The 25,007-nt window shown below is 43.9% G+C and overlaps 1 protein-coding gene across 20 annotated transcripts in view; it reads left to right on the top strand.

The window, feature by feature from the left end:
- The window catches only part of RBFOX1 (RNA binding fox-1 homolog 1), a 2,479,215-nt gene that overhangs the window by 2,423,378 nt on the left and 30,830 nt on the right, over nt 1-25,007 (top strand). For 11 of the 20 annotated variants that reach the window (XR_015729838.1, XM_060692981.2, XM_060692980.2 and 8 more), the window contains one exon: nt 11,915-11,967. The exons of the other annotated variants lie outside the window; for them this stretch is intronic. Coding sequence is in view for 10 of the 11 variants with exons in the window: in XM_060692981.2 (XP_060548964.1) it covers nt 11,915-11,967 (53 nt within the window). In the remaining variant the exon portion in view is untranslated. The remainder of the gene's footprint in view (nt 1-11,914; nt 11,968-25,007) is intronic. 20 annotated transcript variants of the gene reach the window in all.

Below are 25,007 nucleotides of genomic sequence, written 5' to 3'. Positions count from 1 at the left end.
GTGGGGGGCAATGACTCGCCCCCAATAGTCAGTGATGGCGCCAACTGACTATATCGGGATGTCGGAAACCACAGCCACTCGGTCTTGGATGGGTTGAGCCTGAGTCTGTTTCTCCCCATCCAGATCCGCACGGCCTCCAGGCACCGGGACATCACTTCAAGGGCATCATTGGGGTGGTCCGGGGTGGAGATGTACAGCTGAGTATCGTCAGAGTACTGGTGGTACTTCACCCCGAAACCACGGATGATCTCACCCAGCGGCTTCACATAAATGTTGAACAGAAGGGGCGAGAGGACCGACCCTTGTGGCACCCCACATACAAGGGGCCTCGGGGTCGACCTCTGCCCCCCTGTCAACACAGACTGCGACCGGTCAGAGAGAAAGGAGGAGAACCACCGTAGGACGGTGCCCCCCACCCCTAACTCCTCTAGCCGGTGCAGCATGATACCATGGTCGATGGTATCAAAAGCCGCTGAGAGGTCTAATAGGACCAGGACAGAGGAACAACCCCTGTCCCGAGCCCTCCAGAGATCATCAACCAACGCGACCAATGCCGTTTCCATGCTGTACCCAGGCCTGAAGCCCGACTGAAACGGATCCAGATACGACGATTCATCCAGGTACTGGGGGAGCTGTCGCGCTACCACACTCTCAACAACCTTCGCAATGAAGCAAAGGTTGGAGACTGGACGATAATTTGCCAACACTGCCGGGTCCAGGGAAGGTTTCTTGAGGAGAGGCCTCACCACCGCCTCTTTCAAGGCGGCAGGGAAGACACCCTCACTCAAGGAAGCATTTATAATCCCCTGGAGCCAGCCTCGTGTAACCTCCCGAGAGGCCAGCACCAACCAGGAGGGACACGGGTCCAGTAAACATGTGGCTGTGCTCAGTCTGCCCAATATCCTGTCCACGTCTTCGGGCATCACAGAATCAAACTCTTCCCAGATAATACTCACAAGACCTGCCTCTGTCCTCCCCGCTGAATCTACCCAGTCAGAGTCCAGATGTTCCCGAATCTGAGCGATTTTGTCATACAGATACTGTACAAAATCCTCGGCTCTACCCTCCAAGGGGTCCTCCCGCGCTTCCTGGTGGAGCAGGGAGCGGGTCACCCTAAACAGGGCAGCCGGGCAATTATCTGATGACGCAATAAGAGTGGCAAAATAGTTATACTTCGCCACTTTTATCGCCACCAGGTAGGTCCTAATATGAGACCTTACCAGTGTTCGGTCAGATTCAGAATGGCTGGCCCTCCAACCACTCTCCAGGCGTCTTTTCCGGCGCTTCATCTCCCTCAGCTCCTCGGTGAACCAAGGAGCCAGGCGAGATCGACGCCGGGTCAGAGGCCGCAAAGGCACGACCCGATCCAAAGCTCCAGCGGCCGCCCTATCCCAGGCGGCCACCAGCTCCTCAGTCGAGCCGTGTGCCAGAGCCTCAGGAAATGGCCCAAGCTCCGTCTGGAACCTATCAGGATCCATCAGGCGCCTGGGGCAGTACGACCTCAGTGGTTCCGCCTCCCTGCGGCGGGGTGCAGCGGTTCGAAGGTCAAAGCGAAGGAGGGAGTGATCTGACCATGACAAGGGCTCGATCACTATATCCCCTATCTCAAGATCACTCAACCACTGACCAGAGACAAAAACCAGGTCTAGCGTGTTTCCCCCCGTGTGAGTAGGGCCATGAACTAACTGGGTCAGGTCCATGGCCGTCATGGAAGCCATGAACTCCCGAGCCACCTCAGACGCCTCACCGACGGATGGCAGGTTAAAATCCCCCATGACCATAAGCCTGGGGGTGTCAACCGCCACCGCGGCTATAACATTGAGCAGCTCGGGCAGGGCTGCCGTCACGTGGCAGGGAGCCAGGTACGTAACCAGCACACCCATCTGCACCCCATGACCCCACTTCACAAGGAGGGACTCACAACCAGCCGTCTGAGGAACAGTGACCTCCCTCGGACCAAGACCTTCTCTAATGACAACCGCCACCCCCCCGCCCCTCCCCTGTGTCCTCGGCTGATGGAATGCACGGAAACCGGTTGGGCACATCTCAACGAGGGGAACCCCCCCCTCCTGGCCCAACCAGGTCTCCCGCCAGGTCCGCTCCCCCCTCCTGAACAAGATCACAAATGAGGGGGGCTTTATTTACCACGGACTGGGCGTTGCACAGCATCAGCCGAAGGCCCAGGGCCTGAGGGTCTGTGCAACCTGGGGAACGAGAGGAGCATTGGAGGCCGGAGCGCGCCACCGCTTGGAGCCAGCGGGCGCGTGCTCCCACAACCTGATGTGGCCCCCTGCTCCCGCCATATCTGCCCCTCCCACCCACAGTACTGATGCAATGACCATCCATTATTATCAAGCCTTGATGTACTCAAGACTTTAAATGTAGGGTTTCCCCATAAAATCACTTAAAAGGATTAGGCCAGTGTTTTTCAGTCTCAGCAACTTTAAGATGTGTGGACTTCAACTCCCAGAAGTCTCTCATGCTGGCTGGTAGATTCTGGGAGTTGAAATCCACACATCTTCACATTGCTGAGATTTGAAAAATTTTGGATTAGACAAGCCATGGCTGAATTTGGACATCATGGCCTGACCAAGGAGCCCCAGGACTCTGCAGCGTCATCTCTAGCCAGGAACAAAGGAAAACCTGGTTTACTTTGCAATTCAAGGCATGAATTGCATAATATTCCAGTGTGTCAATGAACTATTGGTTCTGTAATATATATCTTGTTTGTTTTGGGTTTTTTGATATTACTTATTGGGCATTAAAAATGTATGCATGAATGAAAACAAAAGTACAAAATGCATCTTGTTAGGTAAAATTCCCTGAAATAAAATGTGTTCTGCTGCAGCTGTTGGGCAGATGAGAAACTCAGAATACATGAATGGCTGTGGAGATACATACAGGTGTGTGTTTGTGTGTGTGTGTGTGTGTGTGTGTGTGTGTGTGTGTGTGTGTGAGAGAGAGAGAGAGAGAGAGAGAGAGAGAGAGAGAGAGAGAGAGAGAGAGAGAGAGAGAGAGAGAAATAAAAAATGGGACATAAAAGTACATATGCATTATGTAAGATTAAAACATCCAAAATAAATTAAAATGAATCTAATTTAGGATTAGAAGAAGGAAAAATTAAACATAGATAGATGATAAATGATAGATAGATAGATAGACAGACAGACAGACAGACAGACAGACAGACAGACAGACAGACAGACAGATAGATAGAGATGATAGTGATAGATAGACAGATAATAGATAGATAGATATGAGAAAGATAGATAGATAAATAGATACTTTACTTTTACTTTTACTTTTATTTGATTTGTATACCGCCCTACTCCCGAAGGACTCAGGGCGGTGAACAGCCAACAATAAAATACATACATACAAAATTTAAAAAGTAGAAATAAAATCGAATTAAATAGTTTGGCCCAGACAGATTAAAACCCCAATCAATTTAAAACCAATTTAGACTTTAAGTATTAAAGATATTAAAAACATTAAAATATTAAAATTGTTTAAAAGAGGGAGATAGATAGATAGATAGATAGATAGATAGATAGATAGATAGATAGACAGATATGATAGAGATAGAGATAGAGATAGCTAGCTAGCTAGCTCGATAGCTAGCTAGCTAAATAGATAATTGCTAGATAGCTAGATAGCTAGATAGTGATAGATATAGATAATAGATAGATAGGTAGGTAGATAGATAGATATGAGCTAGCTAGCTAGCTAGCGAACTAGATCGATAGATCAATAGATAGATAGATAGATCAGGGGTGAAATCTACTTATCTTCCCTACCAGTTCGGAAGTGCATGATCCACATGTGCTCACTTCACTTGCACACGTATGCTCAGAGGGTCAAAAACAGATTACTTCCTGGTTAAAACCAGAAAGTAACGACGTCTGGATAGGTGGGGGGAGCCTTGTGCTGCCACCACTACCGGTTTACTCGAATCAATAGCATTTCACCCCTTAGATAGATAGATAGATAGATAGATAGATAGATAGATAGATAGATACATACATACATACATACATACATACATACATACATACATACATACATACATAGACAGACAGACAGACAGACAGACAGACAGACAGACAGACAGACGGCCAAACAGGCAAATCCCAATGTTATACAGTTCTGTTGCTGGCTACTTGGCCAGGAAACTTTAGGGAATCCCAAACCTGTAGATAAAATAAGAGCCTTGGTACTACAGTGGTTTAAAGCACCCTGTTATTAACACAGCTGCCTGCAATTTACTGCTGGTTCGAATCTCTCCAAGGCTCAAGGTTGACTCAGCCTTCCATCCTTTCTAAGGTAGGTTAAATGAGGACCCAGTTTGTGGGGGCAATAAGCTGACTTTGTATAAATATACAAAAGTATGAAGGCTATTGCTGAATGCACTGTAAGCCGCCCTGAGTCTCCGGAGAAGGGCGGCATATAAATCAAATTAAAAAAAATAAATAAAAATAAATAAGAAAGTTAAAAAAAAAAAACCCAGAAAAAAAGTCAATGGCAAACTAAGAAAGAAGACAACTGCAAATCACTTGAACATTTTGCCAAGGAATAATTTAAAGTTGTCCTTGAAGACGCCGAGAGTCACATTTTGCTTGTATACTTCTCTTACAAAAAAGCAGCCCTTTCTTTCAATAGCTATTTAATCCTGGTTGGATTAAAGCTAAATCATGCCATGAATAGAGTACAGGGTGCTTCATATTCATGGTTTGTAGTAGGCAAAAGTTTCACAGTTCACCTTGTCGCAGCCCTCTGAGATGTTTATATTTCTATACTGTCATCTAGATACCTATCAACTAATGTGCTTTTGTCCTTTAAAGAGATAGCCTTTCTCTACTCAGTTTTGATGGTCCACTTCAGGGGTGAAATGCTCCCGGTTCGGACTGGATCGCCCGATCTGGTAGCGATCGTGGCGGGTGGTTCGGAGAACCGGTAGCGATCGCAGCGTGAGGCTCCACCCACTTGCCCGGTTGTTGTTACTTCCTGGTTTTAACCAGGAAGTAATGTGTTTTGTACCCTCTGCGCATGTACAGAAGGTTTTGCTTTTTTGCTTTTAAAAGTAAAAAAAAAAAGAAGCTCTGACAATCACAGCTGTGCCTTGTGATTGTCAGAGCCTTTTTTTAACCTTTTAAAAGCATTTTGTTTCGTCCCAATAGGTTGTAAAAAAAAATGTTTTTTAAAGTAAAAAAAAAGATCGCGCGCCATAGGTGATACCCCACCCGAGCGGACTGTTCTACTTACCCCATGCCTCCTTTTGATGTGTACTGTGCGTGCGCACATAGTGTGTATTTGGCATGCAGCGTGCATGTGCAGCCAGCAAACCGGTAGTAAACCAGTTCAGATTTCACCACTGGTGCACTTCCTCATTAAAAAAAAAAAACCATATTATTTTTACTTTACTATTTTGGCACTGAGCAACCTGAATTCTGTACAGCTCAGATATATCTTGGCAGGGAGGCTCAGGCTAATTCCTGAACAGAATTAACTCTCTACAAAATTACTTTTAGGATCAGAAAAAGAAACTTTAATTGTGGGCACCAACACAGCGCTTGTAGGAAGGAGAAGCATAAGTGTAATACTCTCTCCTTTGATGTATATTTTATCCCTGGTATATTATTTTATCTTAGGAACACGTAGCTAGGAAGTATCAGATGCTCTTGTAAATGCAAGTAGAAAAATAGGGACCACCTTTGGTGGGAAGGTAATAGTGTTCCGTGCGCCTTTGGCATTGAGTCATGCCGGTCACATGACAACAAGACATCTTCGGACAGTGCTGGCTCTTCGGCTTTGAAACGGAGATGAGCACCGCCCTCTAGAGTCGGGAACGACTAGCACGTATGTGCGAGGGGAACCTTTACCTTTACCTTACACAATGAGATGTTCGCTATTTGTTAATGCACAACTCACATAGTAAGGAATAGTTGGCTATGCCTGAGTGATTAATTCATGGCATCTGTAACATATGGCCAGTTATATTCCATTTCAGGTTAGCTATTTCCCAATTCTCTTTTTCTTCCAAAAAAAAAGAGACGGAATTAGCCCAAAACAAAATCCCAGGGAATTTTGGAAGCCTGGATCAGTGTTCTCGCTTATGTTAATTTGCTAGTAATCAATTCCTAGCTAAGATCTTATGTGTTGACTGGAATCAGAAAACACTTTGATGTATCTTAAGATATTCCAACTACATAGGATAAAATGGATTTTTTTTTTTTAATGAGAGTAAGAGGAGAAGTATATAAAAAAAAGCCCAGTTTGATATCAGTTTCAGCTGGTTAAGCTGAGAAACTGGGACAGAGCCAATTACAAGAAATATGTTTGATTGACTTTCAAAAATCCTCTGATCTGACAATCTCTCTTCCCCCACTCCCCTCACATTTTGCTTACCTATTGCATTTGAAAAATGTAAGGAACATTTGCTGTAGTTGGACTCCAACTTATATCTTTTTTTTTTCTTTCATTCAATCAATCAATCATGTCCGATTCTCAGAGACTACCTGGGCAAGTCCCTGCAGTTCTCTTGGCAAGATTTTTCAGAAGTGGTTTGCCATTGTCTCCTTTCTAGGGCTGAGAGAAAGTGACTGGCCCAAGGTCACCCAACTGGCTTTGTGCCTAAAGCGAGACTAGAACTCACAGTCTCCCCGTTTCTAACCTGATGCCAAATCTAACCAAATTTCTTAACTTATATCCTTCTTAACGTATAAGGTAAAGGTAAAGGTTCCCCTCGCACATATGTGCTAGTCATTCCCAACTCTAGGGGGCGGTGCTCATTTTCATTTCAAAGCCGAAGAGCCAGCACTGTCCGAAGACGTCTCTGTGGTCATGTGGCCGGCATGACTCAATGCCAAAGGCGCACGGAACGCTGTTCCCTTCCCACCAAAGGTGGTCCCTATTTTTCTACTTGCATTTTTTTACATGCTTTCGAACTGCTAGGTTGGCAGAAGCTGGGATAAGTAACGGGAGCTCACCCTGTTACGCAGCACTAGGGATTCGAACTGCTGAACTGCCGACCTTAGCCACTGAGCCACCTTGACCCTTTCTTAACTTATATCTATCATAATTGTAATATTTATCATTGAGTGAGTTCATTCATAGCCCCTTGAGGTCCACACCTCAAACTATAGATTTTTCTACATATTATTTGTCTGGGTAAGGAATATTCACTGAAGTTGTGACTGAAGTGACTGGCCCAAGGTCACCCAACTGGCTTTGTGCCTAAAGCGAGACTAGAACTCACAGTCTCTCCATTTCTAACCTGATGCCTTAACCGCCACACCAAGCTGTCTTTCTTAACTTACATCTAGCACAATTGCAATCATTATCATCGAGTGGGTTCATCCATAATGCCTTGACGGCCACACCTCAAACAGTACAGGTTTTGTGCCTATTATTTGTCTGGGTTCCTCAATCTCAAATTGACTTGGGGCAAGTATGAGCCAGCAGTGTGCAGCAGCTGCCAAAAAAGCCAACATAGTTCTAGGCTGCATTAAGAGAGGGATAAAATCAAGATCACGTGAAGTGTTAATACCACTTTATAATGCCTTGGTAAGGCCACACTTGGAATACGGCATCCAGTTTTGGTCACCACGATGTAAAAAAAAAGATGTGGAGACTCTAGAAAGAGTGCAGAGAAGGGCAACAAAGATGATTAGGGGACTGGAGGCTAAAACATATGAAGAACAGTTATAGGAACTGGGTATGTCTAGTTTGATGAAAAGGAGGGTAGGGGAGACATGATAGCAGTATTCCAATATCTCAGGGGTTGCCACAAAGAAGAGGGGGTCAACTTATTCTCCAAAGCATCTGAGGGCACGACAAGAAGCAATGGGTGGAATCTAATCAAGGAGAGAAGCAACCTAGAACTAAGGAGAACTTTCCTGACAGTTAGAACAATTAATCAGTGGAACAACTTGCCTCCAGAAGTTGTGAATGCTCCAACACTGGAAGTTTTTAAGAAGATGTTGGATAACCATTTGTCTGAAGTGGTGTAGGGTTTCCTGCCTAAGCAGGGGGTTGAACTAGAAGACCTCCAAGGTCCCTTCCAACTCTGTTATTCTGTTCTGTTCTGTTCTGTTCTGTTCTGTTCTGTTCTGCTCTGCTCTGCTCTGCTCTGCTCTACTCTACTCTAAGTAATGTGTCAACCCTGGAGTCATCTTGAAACGTGACATTTTCAGGGTTGCCACAGCGAGGCTGAATAGAGTTGTGGGAAAGGGAGGAGGAGTAGAGATAGCTGGTAGGATATTTAACGGTTACTTGGAACCCTGACATAATGACTTTTGGCTGCCACTCTCCCTTTCCCCTGTTCTGCATGCACTGAAGAGCTTTTTGGAGAAATGGGCTTCCTGGCAGTTCCCCCCAGTAACGATGCCAGCCAACGTTAAAAAAAAAAAAACTGCCGGGAAATTTAAGCACATGTGTTTGCAACCTCCACAAAGGGCTTAAGAATGCAGAGCCAGTCTCTGTATGACGACTTCTAGTGATGTAGAAACTCATCACTTCATCTGATGGCCTGTTCTGCTACTTGTACCTCTTGTTTTCAGTGTTCAACTGAGGTGTGTGGTGTTATTCTATTTTGTTCATCCTCTTAAGGGTTTAGCAAGCTGACACTCTTTGTTAAGGGTGAATATATTCTCATCCCTAAAACTGGCTCTCCACCTACCAAATTATCTGACCGTTTTAGTGGTGTGATATATTGCCTCTTCGTGGTAGAGAAGCACATCCACTCTTGTGTGTGATGTTTAACTCAAGCTTACCTGTTGACCACCACACCTGGTAACTTCTCTAAGGCCTTAGAGAAAGCTGACATTAATTTCCTGGAATGAGTGTTGCCAGCTTATTCTTTTTAAGATGCTCCAATTACTTTATATAGATTTGGTGGGCAAACCCTTGTTGCCAGCCAACATTTGGGGAGAGAATCTTAGGATCGGTGGGAAGGATCATGTCAAATAAATGGGCAGAGATAAATATTTCCCTGTTGAGGGACATGCATATAGTATTTGAAGAGGGTTCATCAAGCGGCTGACACCAAGAGTTTACCCACCAATTCCATACAAAGTAATTAGAGCATCTGAAAAAGAATAAGCTGGCTGTCAACTCTGAAGCTGACCTGGCTGAAGCCATTTCTTCCTGCCTCATTGCTGCCATGAACTTTGAAAGTGGGAAGGGAGGTAGGAAGCAAATAGTCAGGTTACCAGTCAAAACGAAAAAAAAGTTTTCTTATGGGAACCAAGATCATCCCAACAGATGGCAGAGAAGTGACCAAGCAGCCTCTCAGCTACCTTCATTGGACAATGTGATTGGTGACACCTGGGGAGGGAATATTTGCTCTTTTAATTAGGGGAAAAACCGTGGGAACCTTTAGCATTGGTTTTCACTAGCTGTGCCGATATGATGTGTCCAATAAACATGTTCTTTGAGGAATCTACCTGCCTCCGAGTTTTGCTTTTCGTGGATGTGTTACTGTTCTGCCCCAGCTCTGGATTCCCAAGGATTGTGACACACACCAACGGTCCTTATCAAACTTATAATATACCAAGAATAAACAAAGTCTGCCAAAAGTTGGCAACCAGCCCAGAAAACAAGATACGATAAGACACTCACTCTCCAAAATGCTCTGTAATAATTACACGTTGTTTCCAGCAAGAAATTATTAACAGCGTGGAACTTAAATAGGCTAAGGGAGTGGCCAATTATCCTCAAACCTTACTCTTGAGGAGACCTCCTCCTCCTGAGTAGCCACTCCTGGCAGCCCTGCGTGCTCTAGCATTGAGGAGATGCTCCTCCACTTCGCTCTCTCCACTTGAAGGAGCCTCTGGAGGTTCTGAAGGTCCTGGCTGAGTCTCTGCCTCTGGCACCACATCCTCTTCAGCCTCCTCGCTGTCGGACGAGAGCGCTGGCTGCGCAGGCTGCTGGCGCGACCCCACACCAGCCTCCTTGTCGTCGGGATCAGCCACGATCTGCGCAGGCCGCTGGTGGGCCACAACAGTTACTCGGAACCCTGACACTGTCAACATGCATTCCAGGAAATTAATGTCAGCTTTCTGTGAGGCTTAAAGAAGTTACCAGGCGTGGTCAGCAGGTGGGGTTGAGCTCATGCATTGGTTATATTAATTGTCATTGATAGACCTGTGTTTACCATGACTGCTGTTTTATATGCGTTTGTACATGTATGTTTTTCTCTTTTTAAACTTTTAACATGGTTAGCCAACCAGAATTATTAATTGGGAATGTATAGCCATATAAACTGAATGAATGAATCAATGAATAACTCGGTGAATTGAATTGAATACTTTATTTGGGCAAGTCTGATTAGACACACAAGGAATTTTTCTCCAGTACAGAATGAATGAATGAATGAATGAATGAATGAATGAATGAATGAATGAATGAATGAATCAATCAATCAATCAATCAGTCAGTCAGTCAGTCAGTCAGTCAGTCAAAAAACCAATATCAGTCAATGTGATTCATTGAACCAGTAGTTCATGAACCGGTAGACTACTGAATCAGTAGTCATGAACCAGTAGTAGAAATCAAGTCAAAGGTACAACTCAGCGAAATCTGGCAGGAAGTATTGCGCTGGCCTTCCTTTCCTAGTCCGAGAGAAATTGTAAAATTTCAGTCTTCTTATCTTGCAAACAAGATGTCCGCGTGAATATCTCAAAGAAGATGTCAGCATGATGAAGTTTACCGCATGCACAAAATCTTAACCCACAGTGTACAATCAGAAACATCCCATTTGTTTTTCATAAGGCCGGGAGCAAATGACTTAGGTGGGTGGATGTTTGGGAATGAGGGTTCCTGTTATTACTCATCTCGTTGTCTACGTTGCTTTGGAGGATCTTGGTGGCAGCCACAGACCAAGTTTGCCTGCTCTGGAGATTGCTTGGACAAAGCACGAGAACAGCTTGTGCGTTGGCAGGGGTTTGGGACCGTGTGTCCTCCGTCACCTCAGTCCTGCCCCTCCTACTGCTGCACATCTGCCGTACATTTCAGTGGTGCTTGCTGGGGGTTTCCAGGCTGTTGTTCTGTTGTTGTGCATGATGTGCCTTTCACGGAAGACATTTCACTACCGCCAGACTTCCACTGGAATGATTGCATGAGGAAATGACGAGGCATGATGATGACTGGAGATGTGGTCGCATAATAAATGGTTAATGATTAATCATCATCATAATTCCTCTTTCTCTTACTCTTTTATTCTTTTTCTTTCTTTCTTTTTTTAAAGTTTAAGTGTTTTGAGTTCCTCCCCACCCTGCCTCCTTGGCATCCCTTGTTTAAAAAGGCAGAACCAATGAATTTGGCAAGTGATGATTTAATATCAACTTCCGTTCTGCAGCTTCGCAATCATGGTATTGTGAGGCTATGTGGTGCCATATATGCTTTGTTAAAAAAAAATATCCACAAAACACATTTGTGTCTCTATTTAGAAATACTGAAGACTCCAAGATTTTGCTTTCGGTGTTTTATTCCCACCACTGATTTTTTTTGTTGTTGTTGGTTTTTTTGGTCCAATAAATTTTGTTAAATTGCTCTTGCTCGATTCCTTTTAAAATTAGCACAGCTTGCCTTTATTTGGTTGATAAAAATGTTCCTTTGTTTACAAAAAAAAGAGAGAGAGAGAGAACGTCTGAATTATCATTTAGCATAAGATCTTTGGTTTCCTTAAACTGGGAGTTCTCAGGCTAGAATTGTGCATATATTCCAGAGTCGCCCTTATCTTAGCAATTTAGATATTCTTGAGTTAATGAGCTCTGCCAACTGAGCCTCCCCTCTACCTTCATTAAAAGGAAAATGCCTCCGTCCCTTTTAACCCTTCTGTAAACATAAACTCAATGGGCAGCAAACCCATTTCCCAGTCAGCAAGCAGTATTGTGAATCTTATCTTCTCTTGCAGAAATCAATTCGTCTTCGTTGCAACCGATGAAATTTCTTGTAACACCTCGGCAGGTAACAATCATTGATACTTCTTGATGCATCCATCTGAGTCTCAATATCCTTTTACACATGCTGTAGTCAGTCACTAGAGGAAAAACCTAGTAAAACCCGCAGAGATAAATCTTTTGGAATAGTTTCATTCGGGTATAACTCCGAGCCTTCAGGCTTTGGGGCTGAAAATACATTAGCGTGTTCTGCTGACGTTGATGTTTTGTTTCGCAATTACATAAGGGAGGAAAGGAGTCATTGATTCTGAAGTTTCATGGAAAAGAAATAATATAATCTAGTCAGCAATGAGGAAGGACAGGGAAGGAAGAGAGACAGGAAATTGGCTGCAAAAGAGTTGATTGTCAAATTAAAAATATACCAGTTATATTGAATGTGATTATATCTCACAAACGAAAGCAAATATACATGTCCCAGGCAGCAGTGGGCTTTATAAATTTTAGCAAGGTGTTCTCTGCCTGGTTGCTGGGTGACCGTGGCCATGGTGGGCATGGCCTAGTCAGCCTCCTGCATCATGGCGGGGGGGGGGCGTTTTTGCCCTCCCCGGGCTCTGGAGGCTTTCCTTGAGCCTCTGGGAGGGCGAAAATGGCCTCCCCAGGCTCCGGAAGCCCTCTTGAGGCCCCTCTTCCCAAACTTCCGGTAGGCCCGTTTTTCACCCTCCCCAAGCCTCCGCGCGTACCCTGCACTTACCTGCATCCAAAACGGGCCACGTGGGGATTCCTGGGAGGGGAGGGGCAGGGTGGGTGGGGTGGGGCCAGCCAGGAGTGGGATTTGGGGGTTCTCCGAACTGCACAGAATCTTAGCTAAAGGTTCTCCCGAACCCCTGCGAACCCCCAGAAACCCACCCCTGGTCCCAGGATAATGTTGCAGGATCCAATCTGGGTCAGTCAACAGAACCAAAGGGTTTCATCTTCTGTGTTTTTGGACTCATGCTGCAGCTTATCTTCAGGGAATTCTCTCTAGCTCTCTTAACGTCTCTCTAACAACTTTGCTAGAGAGAAGTTCTCCGAACATGGGCTCCAACATGAGTCCGAAAGCTTGGAAGACAAAACCGCTGGTTCCATTGACCAACCCAGATCGGATTCTTATGTGATTATATATCTCTTAAACGACTCATTGATAGCCCTGAGCAGCTCACACCAAAACACGAATGGCAATTCTGCCATGCAAACCATGTGACACATGTCCTTTGAGCACACTATTGCAATGTCAGTAGAAGCATTTCTAGATTTGTGTCATAATTTCCCAATGCAAATTTGATCATTCTGCAGTCACTGCGATTTGAAGCAGACACATACTTAGAAGGGAGTAGTTATCACTAATAAATACAGCCACTAATGCAAATGCCAGGGTTCCAGCCAATTTTTTTTCTTTTCAAAAATTTATGAAGACTTCCACTCATGCAATTCTGTCAGCCACCATGTTTCTATTAATTTTGTACTGAAAACTGGCCTCTAAGAGTCTTCAAATTCTCTTTCTCTGAAAAAAAAAAACCCCAAACCCCTGTTTCCCATCAACAGGCTGCAGGCTAGTGGAGAGGCCTATAAAAGATATGTATTTACACTCATTCCCTGTCTGCCTTCTGCCTAAATAAGTACAACAATGAATTTCACAAAAATTGCCTTCTTCTTTTTTTTTTTTAAAGTAAAAAGCAATGTCTCATCCATTTCACTGAAGAATAACAGAATAACGGAGTTGGAAGGGACCTTGGAAGTCTTGTAGTCCAACCCCTTGATAGTTCTGGATTAAAGTATAGTGTCAACTTGTAAAGCATTCCAGGCCTGCTCTCGAGTTGCCATAGGCAAGAGGGGGGAGAAACTGATAGAGCAGCTTGGCTGCCATGACCAGAAGCACATTCCACACATACCTTTCTCCAGATTGTATCCCAGGTTACCAGAGCCAGCAGTAGAGGCGTGTTTTCTACAGCCTGTGAAAATGCTCCATTGGAGAATGTGATTTATGACACACCCAGGGAGGAGTGGGGGGGAAACAGGGTCATAGTGGGACCATAAATTACATGGGGCAGAGTTGACTCCACTTGGATAAGTGCCAACATATTGCTCCTAATAAATAACTGGATTTCTTTTGAAACCTAGCTCAAGCTCATTAATTAATTAGGGCATCCGTCGGAACCCTGATACATAGTCCAAAATGCTGTAGAAATTATAAAACATGTAAGCACCAGTTTCCTCAGTATTGATTGGAAAAACCACCACAAATGATGGAGGGCTCCTAAGATGGTTGTGTTCCTGAATGTCCTTTCCACCAGCAGAAACACACAGACTAGGGGGTGGTTACATTTTCCTTACTGAACCTGTACGAAGTATAACAGAACCTCTACATGTATACATTAGAATGGGGATGGGAGACCTTTTGTCTTGCACATGTTTGTTTGTTTGTTTGTTTGTTTGTTTGTTTGTTTGTTTATTTATTTATTTATTTGTTTGTTTGTTTGTTTGTTTGTTTATTTATTTATTTATTTATTTATTTATTTATTTATTTATTTATTTATTTATGGAATTTACATTGCCACCTATTCGCACATGGCGACCCAAGGTGGCTTACAGAATATAAAACCCCACATAAAAACAATAACACTAATAAAAGAAGAGTCATATAATAAATTAATATACTAAAAACATCCCCCACACCCGCACCCTGGCAGCAGCACCTCACACGAGCCATTTAATGGGGTACATCCTACTCTGGGTTCCCCAGGACTGCTGGCAGAACCAGGTTTTCAGTGCCTTCTGGAATAGTGCTAGAGTGAGGGCCATTCTAATCTCTGGGGGAATGATGTTCCAGAGGGAGGGGGCCACCTCGGAGAAGGCCCTTCTTCTGGGTCCCACCAGGTGTATCTCCCTAGGGGATGGGACCCACAGCATTCCCTGCCTCCCCGCTCCGATGGGTTGGGTAGATGTGACTGTCAAGAGACGGTCCCTCAGATAACCTGGTCCCAAGCCATGAATATGACAACAATTTGCACCCAGAAGCAAATTGGCAACCAGTGCAGCTCCCGCAGGAGAGGTAATGCATGTGCACACCAGGGTCTGCACAAAACCATGCGGGCTGCTGCATTTTGCATCAACTGGAGCTTCTGGATGCTCTTCAAGGGCAGCCCCAACGTAGAGCACGTTGCCATAGTCAAGACAGGAAGTGACTAGGGCATGAGTGACTGTGAGTAGGGATTGTTGAGTTCCACCTTTTTTCAGCTTCAACCAGGGTTTGTGGTTGATGAAATCTGCTACCAGTGGATGGGCCCTCTGGTTCAGCATCCTGCAAAAGAAAAGCGAAGACCTTAGAATAAAGTAAACACATGCACATTTTCCCCCATCAATTTCCTCCAGAGGAAACAGTTCAGTCATTGACCTATGCAGGCCATCCAAGCTGTAGAAATTGTAACAATTAAGATGGATAAGGTGATGTTACATGGTTGGAGTTGAGTGGTATGTTATGAACCCTGATGTTCAGATGCAAAAAAAAACAAAAACAAAAACAAAAACCTAAGACTAGGGTAAAAATGGGCTGACTTCTTGGCTAAAATCAAACTTAAGTGAAAAAGTTTAATGTGGCTACTGAAATTTTCCTATCTCTGGCTAAAGCCAGAGAGCTAAAGCAGCAGAATGTATGACTTCCCTGCCTATCAGTGAGAGAGGGTTGGTGTGCTTGACATAACAAAGAAGATTGCAGTGGCAATTCCAAGTTCTAATACCTAGTCCCAAATTAAGATGATATTAAAACAGCAAGAGCAGTCAATCAGTGGAACAGCTTCCTTTCAGAAGTTGTGGGCGCTTCATCATTGGAGGCTTTTAAGAAGAGATTGGAGAAGCACTTGTCTGAAATAGTATAGGGCAGTGATAGCTAACCTTTTTGCCATCACGTGCCAAAAGAAGGGGGAGTGTGGGGGTGTCGCGCATGCGCGTGTGCCCACACACATAATTCTATGCACCCCCCCCCCACCCATGTGCGTGTGACCCCCTCCCCTGTACTCCCCCCAGTTTTGGCACACAATGGCACAGTGGGCCTGGTAGGCCCATTTTTCGCCTTCCACATGCTCCCAAGGCTTTCTAGGAGCCCTGGGAGGACGGAAACGGCCTTCCCCACCCCACCCTTAGAGGCCCTCCGGAGGCCGGAAATGGCCCATTTGCCGACTTCCAGTGGGACCAGAAGGCCTGTTTTTCACTCTTCCCAAGCTCCAAAGCCTTTCTAGGAGCCTGGGGAGGGCGAAAACAGCCTTCCCCACTCCCCTGGAGGCCCTCCAGAGCTCAGAAACAGCTTGTTTCCCAACTTATGGTGGGCCCAGAAGGCCCAAAAATCAGCTGACTGGCACGTGTATGCACACCGGAGCTGAGCTCGCGTGCCCACCGTTATGGCTCCATGTGCCACCTGTGGCACGCATGCCATAGGTTTGCCATCATGGGTATAGGGTTTCCTGCTTGAGCAGGGGGTTGAACTAGAACAGGGGTCCCCAATCCTTGGGCCTCAGCCCACTACTGGGTTGCTTTGCTATTTGTAACAAGGCCACGTGAATGGTGGGCCGGCACACATATGTGTGTGCCTGCAGCTCAACCTGCACGAGCGACAGGCTGGTGTGCATGCACATGCATGGACAGTTCAACTTTTGCAAGTTGAACTGTGCCTGCATGCATGAGCGTGCCGGCCTGTCGCTTGCATGGCCTGGTTCCCCTCTCCCCGCCCACCCCAGCCAGGCCACCTAACCGCAAAGATTGGACACCGTTGGACTCGTAGACTTCCAAGGTCCCTTCTCAACTCTGTTATTCTGTTAAGATTGCCACAGCTGGATTTGCCAGCTTTTATTCTTGTCTAGATGAACAGAAGCCAACTTTTTAGGTTAAGGGACAGTATGTTTGGTGTGCCACTCTTCAGTCTATCTGCACTGCCCATGGAGATGTAAGAAGTCAAAAAACTCATACATTAGGTGCAAAAAGAAGGCATAACAATAACAGATAAAGGTAATGGCATGTGTGTGTATATACGTACATACACATGTACAAACACAAAGCAATTATGGAACTTGCTTTAATGCCACTGTATTTTCCCCTACCCCATAATGGGATTAATGTATGATGGTGCCACAGCGAATGGCAATCCAACCAAACCCAAGTGGGCATTTTCTGAATTTCTAAAGCCTCTTATTCTAAGCTATCAGCCTATCATTTATGGTGTCGTGGGTTGCCTTAAATCTTGACTTCTGAGATTGTGAAAATGACCCTTAAGAAGGAAAGCTGATCCAAAGCCCTTGGGCTCTAAGGCTTCTGAATCTGAGAAGATATGTTTTGTGGAAAGACGTGGAATAGCAAATGATAGTTGAGGAGCCATGGATATTGTAGGTCCTCCAGATTTTTTTCTAACTACTGCAGGATCTATACCAACTCGAGATCTTGCAACAAAAGGAATGTTTTCATTTGGGAATGTTACAGCCGTTGATATCAAAAATAGATAGTGCCACAAATAGATGGATTGAATTTAGTTCATAGAAACCATTTTGTCGAACCTTGAAGACCCCAAAATATCTATTTATGCAGACCTAAACATCCATTGTAAAAAATGTACATTTGCAAAATTGTGCCAACAAAATTGTAATAATATTCTTTTGATATATGAGCCGCAGTGGCGCAGTGGTTAGAGTGCAATACTGCAGGCTACTTCTGCTGACTTCCAGCTGCCTGCAATTTGGCAGTTCGAATCTCACCAGGATCAAGGTTGACTCAGCCTTCCATCCTTCTGAAGTGGGTAAAATGAGGACCCAGATTGTTGGGGGCAATATGCTAACTCTGTAAAACTGCTTAGAGAGGGCTGGAAAGCACTGTGAAGCGGTATATGAGTCTAAATGCTATTGCTGTTGCTGCCAGGAGTTTGATTCTAATCGACTTAAGGTTGACTCAGCCTTCCATCCTTCCGAGGTGGGTAAAATGAGGATCCAGATTGTTGGGGGCAAAAAAACTAAGACTAGGGTAAAAATGGGCTGACTTCTTAGCTAAAACTGCTGTAAACCACTTAGAGAGGACTGTAAAGCATTGTAAAGTGATATATAAATCTAAGTGCTATTGCTATCAGTACTATCTCTATGCACCCATAAAGTAAGGAAACCCTCATCTTTAAAGCCAGAAGAGAATTAGTGAACAGGATTATCTGTTTTTTCCTCTCCTGAATCTCAAAGTGGTTTTAGAAGTGGTCAGTTCAGGACTGTCATCCCAAACCAACAGTACTCTTGCTTAAAATTTAAGTTGTTAGATCCTCTTTACATGACTCAGTGACGAGAAATTCCAGGGTAACCATACCAGATTGAGGTTTTTTTTGTTTTTGTTTTTTAAATTTGATTTATATGCCGCCCCTCTCTGAAGACTCAGGGCGGCTTACAATGTGCTCAGCAATAGCCTTCATCCTTTTTGTATATTTATACAAAGTCAGCTTATTGCCCCCACAACTGGGTCCTCAATTTACCTACCTTAGAAAGGATGGAAGGCTGAGTCAACCTTGAGCCTTGGCGAGATTCGAACCCTGCAGTAATTGCAGGCAGCTGGTCTTAATAACCAGCTTAATAACAGGGTGCCTTAAACTCCTGTACTACCAAGGCTCTTTTTTGCAAGTTTGCAGAGATAAAAGAACGATAGCAATTTATATTATTTAATGTAGCATAGGTGTCTACTATACTACATAATAGTATACTTGAATGCTATTGGTGTAAGGTACAATTACAATAATGTAATGTAAACTGTAGAATGCACACTGAAAAAATAGGAAAAATAACCCCTTTGGCCTCCTTATATAGTTCAGAAACTAATGTATTTTTCGGAGTATAAAACGCTCCGGACTATAAGACGCACCTACCTTTTTTGATGAGGAAAACAAGAAAAAGAAATCTGCCTCTGCCTCCCAGCAATTTTGCCTCGTTGCAGCAAACAGTCTGCTTTACTTTCATTTTCAGCATAGCTTGATTAGCACAAGAAAAAAAAAATCTGCTCCCAGCAATTTACCTTTTTGCAGCAAGCAGCAGAGGCCCACGCAGTAATAGGCAATGGGAATCCCTGCAGCCTGAAACAGCTGAGGGTTGGGAGGCCGATCCAATGGACAATCAACTTGTGCTATTTAGGCTGTGCAGAAGCTAAAACGGGTTGTTTCTTCTTGCTGCTTGCTGCAAGAAGGTAAATTGCTGGGAGGCAGAGGCCAAAGGGTGGGGGCCAGTGGGTGGGCAGGGCTACAGTTGGTGTATAAGACACACCCAAATTTTCACCCCCTTTTAGAGGGAAAAAGGGCGTCTTAAGGGTGTGTGTTATACTCCGAAAAATACGGTAAATGCTGCTGTTCTTCGGGCTGGTGAATATTTATGTAGATGTGATGGTGATGAGCAGGAATCTGTCCTGCTTGGTGGATCCATAAATAGAGATCTACTTGTTCATCTTTAATTGAAGGCCACAATAAAACTAAGCCAGAGGCTGTATTCAGCTTTAGGACTGCACTTAAATTAAGGATGGATAAAATTACTATTTGCAAAGTAATGTTGTTGCTGTAAAAATCCATAGGTTGCTGTTTTACAGTCCTTTGTACACCATGCTGAATTTGTTTATTCGGTTAAAAAGGACTGCAAAACCCATCCACCCTTGTCCTGTTGGAATTGTGAGGAAAACCAATTCTTAGACGAATTGGAGCATGTTAGCAAGGCGGAAATATATCAATAGAAACCACAGAAATTCAGATAAATTGTACTGAGGACCAAGCACTTCAAGGTTGCTTCACTTCAAGGCCCACATTCCTTCTATGTTTTCATCAATGGGTTTTGTAGTTCTTTCTCAAAGTCTCAGAAGGTTTGGATAACCACCTGCAATTTTTAAGTCTGGTAGTTTTGTAGCATGGTAATATGCTGTAAAGCAGTGGTGAAATCCAATTTTTTTTACTACCGGTTCTGTGGGGATGGGTTGGTGGGTGTGGTGTGGCTTGCTGGGCATGGCAGGGGAAAGATACTGCAAAATCTCCATTCCCACCCCACTCCAGGGGAAAGATACTGCAAAATCTCCATTCCCACCCCCACTCTGGGGCCAGCCAGAGGGGGTATTTGCCGGCTCTCCGAACCACTCAAAATTTCCGCTACCGGTTCTCCAGAACTGGTCAGAACCTGCTGGATTTCACCCCTGCTGTAAAGCTTACTTTGTAAAACAAAGGGGGGGAAAAAAGGAATAATCCAACTAATATTCTGAAAGGGAAGATACAGCATTGATGTCTCTTTTTTTCCTCTCAAACTTTCATTTATCCTGCTGCCACAAAAATTGAAACAGGGTTGCGTGCATGTGTGTTTGTGTGTGCAAATTCTTTCATAAAAAAAAAAAAGAGAGAACTAAATACATGGGTGGTTTCTTTGATTTTTTTCTCCTCACCTCCCTCCCTTTTCTTGGGAATTCCTCCCTACTTAACCAGGTAGCCAAGACATTTTGCTACTAAAGATAATTTGGAACCACTTATAACTCTGAAACAACCGTTATTAATTCAGTGTTTCTCAACTTAGGTATGTAGACTTCCAAAGGTGCTTTTTTTCAAGAGGCAACTGGACTTTCTGGTTTTCCTTTGAAGATGTTTTGCTTCTCATCCAAGAAGCTTCTTCAGCTCTGACTGGCTTCTTGGACGAGAAGCGAAAGGTCTTCAAAGAAAAACCAGAAAGTCCTCTTGAAAAAAAGCACCTTTGGGACAACCATGACCTGGATGACTGAGAATCTCCATAAACATATGTGGACTTCAACTCCCAGAATTCTGGGAGGATTCTGGGAGTTGAAGTTCATACATCTTAAACTTGAGGTTGACAACCAGGGCGGTAGCTGAAAAGATGAAGGTTGCCTAATATAAGGAATAAGGATTAATTTAGGATTAAATTCAGCCGAGTTGCTCTTCCTAATGATGGAACTTTTCCATGGATCCTTTCTGGCTATTAGTTGGGAGTACAGGTAGTCCTCGACCTACGACCACAATTGGGCCTGACATTTCTGTTGCTAAGTGAGCCATTTGTTAAAGTGAGGTTGGCCCCATTTTACAACCTTTCTTGCAACAGTTGCTAAGTGAATTGCCTCAATTGTTAAATTAGTCACACAGTGGTTGAGTAAACCTGGCTTCCCTGTTGCTTGTCAGAAGGTCACGAACGATGATCACATGACCCAGGGACACCACAACGGTCATAAATACTTGCCAAGCATCTGAATTTTGATCATGAGGATTGTCAGAGCATTTGCAGCGTGACTACTATTAGGAGACAACCCAGGAGCAAAACACAGCACACAGAGAATTAGACATTTAACAGTGGTTTATATACCAGACATATACAGAAATATACGTGGTTGGCAAATACCTGACAAGCAATCAATCTTCTTCTTAACTCTACACAGAGAACTCAGCAATGCAGATACATGCAACGAGGAGTGAGATACACGAGAGAGATACACGAGGAGAGAGATACACAAGGAGAGAGATACATGAGGAGAGAGATACACGAGGAGAGAGATACATGAGGAGAGAGATACACGAGGAGAGAGATACATGAGGAGAGAGATACACAAGGAGAGAGATACATGAGGAGAGAGAGAGAGATGCCCTCTAATGGCCTCCCTTATATAGGCAGCTTCTTAACCCAGCTTCTTAAAATGGTAGTAGTAACCCTGCTGACTCATCCTCAGACTTAAAGGGCTGGTCAGCTTTAAATCATCATTACCCTGACACTCCTCCTATTTAAAGTTGAACAGCTGAATGCTTTAACATATTCATGATGCTTTCTATTTCTAATTTGTCCTTGCCTCCTTGCCTTCAGTCCCTACTCTCCTTGTACTAGTACCATTACTACTATAGCGCCGCTAAGGCTCTGTGTGCTGTGTTTTGCTCCTGGGTTGTCTCCTCACACTGCAAACACTCTGACAAGGAAGCTGCAGTGGTTGTAAGGGTGAAAAACGGCCATAAATCCTTTTATTCTTCAGTGCCGTCGTAACTTCGAACGATTCCTAAAAGAACTGTTGTAAGTTGAGAACTACCTGTACCAATTGGCAATCCAAATTCACCCATCTCCCGTCAGTCTCTGACCTCGAGTTGGGTCGAATCCGGGCAACCTTTAAGCGGTGTCTTTGCGGGAACGCCAATAGAGATGTAAACATCTCTATCTAGACAGATTTGGCATACGCTACAGCAAGGTGCAGAATTAATCTCCTTGATAAATTCAGCTCTCCCTTATGGTGGCACTCCTCTCTCTCTCTTTTTTTTTTATCGCTATAGAAGCAGATGACTTCTGCGGGACTTGACTTCTTTGAAAGCCATGGCAGGTTAGGGTAAAACCCGGATTATCCCCTTTTCTCTCGCGCAGTTGAAGTTTTATTAATCCTTTTTTTTTCTTTCACCCCGTGCGAAGCCCTGGCAAGCCTCTCTGGCATCTTTGTCATTATCTCTTTGACAGCTTGCCTTGCTCGGCACTCGGAGTTCTAGGTCAGTTCACATGGCTAGTCAAACGTGACAACTTGACAAGATTACAGCAAGCTGCCTTCTGTAATTTGTAAATAGAGGGAGTTGCGTTCCAATCTGCCGCTGTTAATGAAGTGGCGGCCTGTGCGCTTGTACATCGGTGGATGTGTTTTTCTGTGTGTGTGTGTGTGTGTGTTTGAAGATGCAACACCGGCACGCTCAAGGGTTTCTGTGCGTTTTGCGCTAGATGCAAAAGTTTCTAGGATATAGCAAGAGAAAAATAAAATAAACAAAGAACACTCAAGTCATCCAAAGGAGAAAATCAAAGTTTCTGGATGGGCAGAGTGCAGATCCTTCCTTTAAAAAAAAAAAAGTTTTACTGTTTTATTACTACACATTATGACAAACACATAACATACAACATATAAATATATCCTCTTTTTAACAAGTGTTTCTTTGTGGTCTGCTTTCCACTGTGACTTCCCCCCCCCCATGTCTCTCATATTCTTTCTTTTTCTTCATTGTCCCCTTTTTAATTGATTACAATGTATTTTCTAATCCTTGATTTTTTACATTTCTATATATTTGTTTCAGAAGCCAGAAAAAACCATTAATGCTTAACTTTCCCCCCTCAAAACAATTAGCTTATATATGTGTGTGTGTGTGTGTGTGTGTGTGTGTGTATAAACACATAAACATTCGACCTCGTCGAAACGTCACCAAAATACTCTTAATCTTACACGGGAAAAGACCCGAATACACCAAAACTTGCATAAAAATATAAATATATATTTGTTACATACATATTTTACATTTTATCTTCTCCCCTATTTATGTTATTCTTTATTTCTGCTCTCAAGCCATTCATACCATTTGTTCCAAATTGTATAGTAATCTGTCTCTTCTTTTTCTTTAATTTCTTTTGTTAACTTGTCCATCTCCGCACATTTTAAAATCTTACTAAGAAACAAGAAAAATATTTGGAAATTAATACTCAAATTCAAGTAACCAAGAAAATAAAATATCTAGGGATCTGGTTAATGGCAGATCCTTCCAATAAGAGAGAGAGAGACGGTCTCTCTTCACTTGGAGTAGAAGCTTTTTAAAGATGGGCAAATATCACCTATTCAGGGACAGAGTTTTCTGGAAAACTTTGGAGGGCTTTGTTACCTTTCTGGAGAGTCCTGAAACTCCCCACAGATAGGGTAGTTAATGCTAGAGAAGTAATCTATGAGTTTTGCACACCCTTAATACTTTTTTTTAACAGGGACGCGGTGGCTCAGTGGCTAAGACGCTGAGCTTGTCGATCAAAAAGTCAGCAGTTCAGCAGTTCGAGTCCCTAGTGCCGCGTAATGGGGTGAGCTCCCGTTACTTGTCCCAGCTTCTGCCAACCTAGCAGTTCGAAAGCACGTCAAAAATGCAAGTAGAAAAATAGGTACCACCTTTGGTGGGAAGGTAACAGCATTCTGTCACCTTTGGCGTTGAGTCATGCCGGCCACATGACCATGGAGACATCTTTTAACAGTGCTGGCTCTTCGGCTTTGAAACGGAGATGAGCACCGCTCCCTAGAGTCGGGAACAACTAGCACATATGTGCAAGCGGAACTTTTACCTGTACCTTTAATTATTTTTTTACTTAAACGGGGCCCCATCCTTTATCCCAGTAAGATGCTTCCATTTTTCCCTTAGTCAGCGCCAACAAATGCGAGAAATTGTTAGATGTTTATTTTGTAATTATGGCATTCTCCAGAACTACAAGATGCTTGTGAATTTATTTATTTTTTTGTATCAAAATAGCTGTCTCCAGAAGGGAGAAAATATCACTCCCCTAGAAATATAGGCCAACTCCCTGCTTGGTGCAGTAATCGAAATTACAGGCAGTCCTTGGTTAACAACATTTGTTCAGTGACCGAAGTCACAATTGCAGTGCACAAGTGACATGACCAAGTCCTCAAAGGTCTGGCCATCTCAGCATCGTAGGGTTGTGTGACCAGGATTTGGGTATGTGACCACTGCACATAGTTGGAGCATCCTGTGGACATGTCATTGTCATTTGTGACCTTCCCTCTGGTTTCCCAAAAATATTATTTGGGTGGTTAGTTGTGAGGGACATAGCTGAAAAGACCTGATGTTCAGTACCCAAATCCCACCTTCATTGTATCAGTGCCAGGAAAATAAGCTAACATAGAATGAAAGAATGAAAGTGGGCTTCCCCCGGTTCACACCGGTTCTATAGAACCGGTAATAAAACCGGCGGGAGGCTCCGCCCATCGACCCTGATGTCATTAGAAGCTTCTGCGCATGTGCAGAAGAGCGTGCACAAAAGCAAAGCAAGCAAGGAAGCGCAGCCCCGTTACAAACCAGTAGTAAAGGTAAGTAGAACCCACCCCTGAATGAAAGTCGTTACTTAAGGCCAGCATTCTAAAACTTGCAATTGAAATCCTAAGCCTTTGGGCTTATCCTAGTAGGTAAGCGTCTGAGGTTTGTGAATGATCAGACATGACTGCCTCTAAAATGCCTGATGTTCTCCAGATATAGAGGCCATCTATCCCAAATTTTACAAGCTGGGTGGAGCTATAGTTCTGAGATTTGGAAAGCAC

Source organism: Pantherophis guttatus, chromosome 14 (genome assembly GCF_059756535.1).
Source record: "Pantherophis guttatus breed Tessera chromosome 14, ASM5975653v1, whole genome shotgun sequence".
Lineage (NCBI taxonomy): Eukaryota > Metazoa > Chordata > Lepidosauria > Squamata > Colubridae > Pantherophis > Pantherophis guttatus.
The sequence above is the reverse complement of the archived record's forward strand: the minus strand, read 5'-3'. Positions and strand labels throughout refer to the sequence as shown.